Source organism: Chrysemys picta, unplaced genomic scaffold (genome assembly GCF_011386835.1).
Source record: "Chrysemys picta bellii isolate R12L10 unplaced genomic scaffold, ASM1138683v2 scaf2912, whole genome shotgun sequence".
In the NCBI taxonomy this organism is placed as follows: domain Eukaryota; kingdom Metazoa; phylum Chordata; order Testudines; family Emydidae; genus Chrysemys; species Chrysemys picta.
This window is the reverse complement of record NW_027055614.1, coordinates 1-7,001: the sequence shown is the minus strand read 5'-3', so window position 1 is coordinate 7,001 and position 7,001 is coordinate 1. Positions and strand designations below refer to the sequence as shown.

Sequence of the window (7,001 nt, the reverse complement as noted above, 5' to 3'; positions counted from 1 at the left end):
GCCATCCTTCCTCTCGGGCTGGGGAGATACATGACTCAGCTCAATAGCAACCTCTGGCTGCCTAAGGGCTGGTGCTCATGGGAAACCAGTCCAGCCAAGCTCAGCATGAAGCAGGATGTCGGATATGCCGCACAGGACAGGGATATAAAGCAGGAGGTGCCTTCCCAGCTCCGAAACATACCCTGAAGCCTTCTCCCTGTTCAGACATGACATACAGCCCTTTAACAGCCTACCTCGCCATAGTCCCTTGCATCCTACCCACAAACTACAGCACCACTGAAACACAGCCATCTCTGCGGTGGAGCCCAGAGCGGTGGCCAGAGCCCCTCCCCCGCTTCCCCCCTCCTCCACAGTCTCAGCACGCCGCTTGGGCAGAGCAGAGCCAGACATCTGCTCTAAGCCGAGCGGCACGGTAATGGGGCCGGGGAGTTGGAGAAGGGGGGCAGTCAGGGGACAGGGAGCGGGGCGGGGGTTGGATGGGTCAGGGGTTCTGGGGGGGCTGTCAGGGGGGCAGGGGTGTGGAGAGGGGTCGAGGCAGGCAGGGAGCAGAGGGGGTTGGATGGGTCGGGAGTTCTGGGGGTCCTGTCAGGGGGCGGGGAGCAGTTGGATAGGGCATGGGAGTCCCGGGGGTCTGTCTGGGGGCAGGGGTGTGAATATGGGGTGGGGATGTGGATAAGGGTTGGGGCAGTCAGGAGACAGGTAGGGTCCTATGGGGGCAGTTAGGGTTGGGAGTTCTCAGGAGGAGGCAGTCAGGGGACAAGGAGCGGGGGGGGGTTGGGGGTACTGAGGGGAGTAGTCAGGGGGTGGGAAGTGGGTTGGAGTGGATGGGGGCAGGGCGGGGCTAGAGCGGGACTTCCCCCTCCCCCCAGTGTCCTCTTTTTTGATTGTGGAAATATGGTAACCCTAAGTTAGTGGTCTGTGCAGCCTGGCTTATGGGAACCATCCTGGGCTCCCAGTGTGGTGGCCAAGCCTGGATGTGTCGGTGAAGGTGTCAGAGAGCAGACAGAGAGAGGCACAGAAGAACAGGGGTCTCATCTTTCAACTCTGCAGCTTGGACACACCCTCGTGCCTGGGCTCCCGGCCTCTCCTGCCTGGGGTCCCCTGCACCTTGGTCTTGCCTAGTTCACACCCAGCTAGGGCACCCCGGCTCTCGTCCAGCTGGCACTCATTCCGCACGCTTAGCCGCGTCCAGACCCTGGCACCTAGCTCTGGTACAACTGGCTCCTCGCACCCAGAGCCTGGGCATCCCTGGAACCGGGAGTTACCCAGGTCATGGGGGCTGGGGTGGGAGGAGACTGGGGGGTCGGAGGGAGGTCTCTGCAGGGTGGGGGAGGTTCCATGGGGGGGATTCCACGGGGAGTACCTGGTTCTTGTCCAGCTCGCAGTTCTTGTATTCGCTCTCGCCCTGCTCCTGGAAGGTGGCGATGACAAAGCCGACGAAGAGGTTCGTCATGAAGAAGGCGATGAGGATGATGTAGATGATGAAGAAGATGGCGATCTCCACCCGGTAGTTGTAGATGGGGCCCATGTCCTCGGTGTGGGTGTCAATGGCCTTGTACAGCAGCCTGGGGGGTAGCGAGTAGAGAGCATGCAGTTTACCAGGCTGCATGGGGGGGCGGCTCAGTCCAGCTGAGCTAAGGCAGAGAGGTCAGGACATCCCAGACAGCTGCTTCCCCTTTGACTGCACTGGCACCTCTGTGCCCCTGATCGGGGGTGGGGGGTCTGACCCCTCTCTCCATCTTCGGGAGAAGTCCCCTCACATGGCATTCCCCAGCCAGGCAGCAGCGCCAGTGGGGTGCTGGGATCTCCCCCCGTGCAGCCTGACCCAGTGCCCGGCCCCCATGCTGCGTGCTCCCCCCGACGGACTCACTGGGGCCAGCCCTCGAAGGTGGAGACGGTAAAGAGCGACATCATGGCTGAGAGGACGTTGTCGAAGTGGAAGTCGTTGTGCACCCACTCGCGCGGGTACAGCTCTTGCTGCTTGGGGCCGCTGTCCATGTACACGATGAAGTTGCCTCTGGAACGGGAGGCAGCGGCGCATTTACAGACGAGGGGTGAGCGAGTGGGGGACTGGGCCCAGAAACTCTCCGATCCCCTTGCCCATGACACACACGTGCCCGCCTGCCGAAGACTCCATGCTGCTCAGAGCACGTTACTGTCTCACCAAATCAACCTGGGGAACTCACAGCAGCAGGAAGCCAGAGGCCAGTGCTGGTCGCGACAAGCACCATGGCCGAGTATGCGAGTTCTGACAATAACAGGAATCGGCAGTCATTGCAATCAGGGTGTGCTGAGGAATGATCACATGTGGATGCCAGGGCTACAACCCATCTACAACCTGCCCAGCAGCCTCACCAAGATCCACCCTTGGTGCCTCTCCCCAGAGTACCTGGGATCAGGTGGCAGCCTGGATCTACAGGCTGGAGCAGCTTGGCAAATCCCACCACATGCCTGGCAAATCCTGCCATCCAGGATGAGCTCTGCCCTTCCACAGCCAGGGAGACTCATGCCCCAGAGCAGCCCCCTATACACCCAGACACGTACTTCACCCACTAGCGTGTCTGAAAGGGGACCTGCAAAGGTGACATAACACCATTTGGGGAGGCTGCGTGTGCCCAGATTATGGCCCCGCCCCTGCTCCAGCTCCTGCCCCACTCATCCCCGCCTGCGCCTCTGTGACAATGCGGTTCTGGCGGAACCCAACTGAGAGTGCCAACTCAGGACAAATTGCTCAAATAGGGCAGTTACAGCCCAAGGCTGGGGGTTTTTCCACCTCTAAGGCAAACCAAACCAGCCAGACTAAGAGGACTTCAGTCTCACCCCACTGGCTAACTGCAAGTCTCACAAGCAATCTCCTTAGATACTCCAGTTTCCCAGTATTACCACCAGTACCACTCGTTATGGGGACAAATGGTTATGAAAACCAATACCCCAGTAAAAGAAAAAGGTTCTCCTGATCCCAAAGGACCAAGCCCCAGACCCAGGTCAATATACAAATCAGATCTTACCCACAAATCACGCTGTTGCCAATCCTTTAGAATCTAAAATCTAAAGGTTTATTCATAAAAGGAAAAAGATAGAGATGAGAGTTAGAATTGGTTAAATGGAATCAATGACATACAGTAATGGCAAAGTTCTTGGTTCAGGCTTGCAGCAGCGATGGAATAAACTGCAGGTTCAAATCAAGTCTCTGGAATACATCCCCAGCTGGGATGGGTCCTCAGTCCTTTGTTCAAAGCTTCAGCTTGTAGCAAAGTTCCTCCAGAGGTAAGAAGCAGGATTGAAGACAAGATGGAGATCAGGCATCAGCCTTATATAGTCTTTTCCAGGTGTAAGAACACCTCTTTGTTCTTAAATTACAGCAACATGGAGTCTGGAGTCACATGGGCCAGTCCCTGCATACTTTGCTGAGGTACAAGGCGTATCTGCCTTCTCTCAATGGGTCCATTGTATAGCTGATGGTCCTTAATGGGCCATCAAGCAGGCTAGGCAGAGCTAATCTCAACTTGTCTGGGATGTCACCCAGAAGCATAGCATAAGTTTGCCATACAGACACAGACAGTATAGAGCCAATATTCATAACTTCGACTACAAAACTGATACACACATATAGACAGCATAATCATAACCAGTAAACCATAACCTTGTCCTAGACACCCCATTTGACCCCCTTTATACAAGATTTGGGTGCCACTACAGGACTTTGGTTGCAACAATGATCTATATGGTCCCAGTTTATGTCAATAACGTCACACCCCCAACGCAAAATTGATGCAGGAAGGGATGACACAAACATCACTGACTGCATCCCAAGAGCTCCCCATCCTGGGTTCTGTCTCACTACAGCTAGTATTGGGTTAGAAGCCGTACCAGTGTATAACAGAAATGGTTTATCAAAATCATGTTCAACCACATGATTGAACCTCTTTACAAACTCAAGGTAACACTTAGTTAGAACAATAGTGGATTGGATCTGCTCTGGCAGCATGGTTCCTGTATGTGCCATGTGATCTTGCCAAGAGCTAAAGAAAACTGCTACTTTATCCATACAAGCTCGGGCCAATGTTTGGAACCCAATTAACATCGAATAAATGCAGATATTAATGTTCTTCATAGTCCAGGAATCTTGGCATTTAGCCATGAAAGCAATATGGTAGTGTGCCTCAGTCTTCCTTTTCATACAGCACATTAGGTCTGGAATGTCCTTTCCCCTGTGAAAAGTTCCCATATTGTTTATATGCATTGCCTGTGAAACCCCAGTGTAACAAGGCCTTTTAACATAACGTGTGTTTTCATGTATTCCTTTTAACATGTTCAAGGAATTCTCCAAAAGATTAGGCACATTGTATATTTTTACAGTTTGTGGCAATAGCAACACATTAATTACAAAATCTAGCAATAACAACAAGTTCATTGCAAGTGTCCATCTACAGTCATGTTTGTCATGCCACACCTTTGGCTCAATACCATTGGAGTTTGGGCATTTTAGGGTTAACCTGCGGCTTCCCTTTGCAAAATTCAGTTTTCTCTTTCCTCCTTGTCCTGCAGGATCAAACCCTGATTTCTCTTGCTTAACAGAATTCACTGGCTGATGGGGTGGGCCCTCTTTGCTAACAGCTATTAGCAAGTCCTTCTTTTCCCAGCCAGGCAAGTAACTTGCACTACCCCAGACCAGAGCCAGTCCACCAGTTTTCATATTCGTAACTGCTATCATCTCCAAGGCTGGACTCTGTCTTAAAGAGATACCACACAAATCCAAAGAGTCTGCGGGTGAGAGTTTGCTTCCTCTCCCCCGCATCCTCAAGCATTTAGCCATAAAACTGCTCTGCTCTGACACATCAGTAACCAAATCTGTCCTCAAACCCTGAAGCACAAACTGCTCATTTAAAGAATCAGAAAGGAGACATTCCTGTTCCAACCCCATTGTCTCCCCAACAAGTTGGCCCCACACAGCCACTTGGTTATAGGGATGCCTCAATTCCTTAACAACTTTTACTTCCTCTGAGACCTTCTCAAAGCTACCCACACTGGATCTTTTACAAGGAAAGTTAGTGGATCCCTTCACAACAGACAATTTTTGGCTGCTAGGAACTGAAACTTCCTTGATTAAATCACTCTCACACCCTTCAATTGCAGGGAACTGCTTGCACCGAGTACCATGAGGATTCCTTTCTCCAGGAGCTTTTCTAAGCAGCAATTCACCCCTCACAGAAATTCTGCCCTTACCCTCTTCACCTAGGGCTTGCTCTAAAGGCACACTTTCCTGAGCAACAACAGACTCTGTCTGGGTCTTACTTACATTCAGGATCACCTTTGGCCCATCAGGCAGATCTCTACACAATCCCCTTTCAGGCGAACCCATAGACTTCCTAGATAAAAGGTTAGAAATACTTCCCTTCTCTTTGCCACACACAAGCTTAGGAATTTTTTCCTTTTTGCTACAAGTTGTTAAACTGTTGGTAGGTAACACAACCAAATTACCTTTCTGCTCTCCTTGTGCCCTGGCTAGGGTATCACCCTGATCAGACAGAGTTGTTACACCCTTCTCCAACCACACATGAGCAACAGGCAAAATACAAGCACCAGAATTGTTTGGTCTCTGGGATTTTGCTAAGCCACTAACTGGATGCAACCTAGTTACGGGGCCATTCTCCCCAGCAGATGCAAACTTAGGACCATTCCCTTCCTGGGCTTTGGTTGAATCCAGAACCAACTCTGAGACAACTAAATTACTCTCAACCATCACAGACCGAAAGGCACCTTCTGTCTGCTCCACAGACAAAAAAGAGTTGGAGACGCATTTTCCTTTACTAGACATACTGTTTGGGATTTCATTTCCCTTGTCCCAGCACACCGGGCTGTTCACAGACAACTGCTTGGAGACTGGGGTAGCTTCCTCCATAGGCAAGTCAATACCCCTGACAGACACAGGCACATTTCCTTCACTGTCACTATTCTTCGCACAGGAAACAGATAAGGTATAGGGACACTCATCTTCCACTCTCCTTGCCTTCCCAAACTGCTGACTAGATAAAGCCATCAGCTCACAAGACTGCCTAGGCTCATCCAAAATCTCCTTGTTCTCCTCTCCCTTCGCTTGATCTAATTCCAGATTTATTTCTGAGACATTAGATAGACATTCAGAAACTTCATTCACAGCCAAACAGCTACTTTCCAAAGACAAACTTTTGGAGAAACCCTCCATAGGCACAACCTTAGGATCAATCCTCTCTTGTGCCTGGTTTGTATTAACTTGACTGACCATAGCTTTAATATCATTTCCAATCATAATATCCTTAGGGATTATGTCTTTTACTCCCACAACCATGGTGCCCTCCAATCCCTTCCATTTCAGGTGGATTTTAGCCAAAGGCACCCTGACAAAATACTTAGATAAGGCTACAACAGTTACATCTTCACCTGGCAAATAATCTTCCTTCCTGACAAGACTTGCTTTAACCAGAGTAATATCTGCTGCGGTGTCCCTCCATGCCATACACCTCACTCCATTCACTTCTGCACTGCTAATAAACTCTGCATTATTTCCCCCATATTTAGCTTTAATGTGAGTTTTAAGGTCAAATCCTTCAGAGACAACAGAAACAGCATTTGCACACAGGGCACCAATGCTGGGCTCTGTGTGGCTTGCCTGTGAGTTTACAACAACAGGGTTAGCATTGGCCGTGGCATTTGGGGTTGCTGGTTTTGGGCTGCCCTTCAGTGTCGGGCAGTCTGGTCTCATGTGGCCCAGCATACCACAGCGATAGCATGTAACCTGCTGGGGATGTGAGTTCCTACCCTCCGGGCCCCCTTGAACTCCTTTAGAAGAGTCAGGTTTATTTTTAAATCCTTCCCTCCTCTTGAACTGGGGAGAATGGTGATCAGTTTTCCCCGGGGTTTTACACCCTTCTCGAGCCCTGTTTTGGGTATGGGCATCCGCAATCTCCGCCGCCCGTAGGACTGACTCAGGGTCCCTGTCACACACAGCTGCTCTCACATTG

General features: G+C 51.0%; 1 protein-coding gene across 1 annotated transcript; it reads right to left on the bottom strand.

Moving 5' to 3' along the window:
* Positions 1-1,363: 1,363 nt before the first annotated feature.
* LOC135980366 (voltage-dependent L-type calcium channel subunit alpha-1S-like) lies at positions 1,364-2,538 on the bottom strand (the record flags this gene model as incomplete). The annotated part of the gene is made up of 2 exons (XM_065580385.1): positions 1,871-2,538; positions 1,364-1,565 (listed from the first exon to the last, which is right to left on the bottom strand). Coding segments are annotated over exons 1-2 (330 nt in total), but the record flags the coding sequence as incomplete, so codon positions are not given.
* Between the last annotated feature and the right edge of the window lie 4,463 nt (positions 2,539-7,001).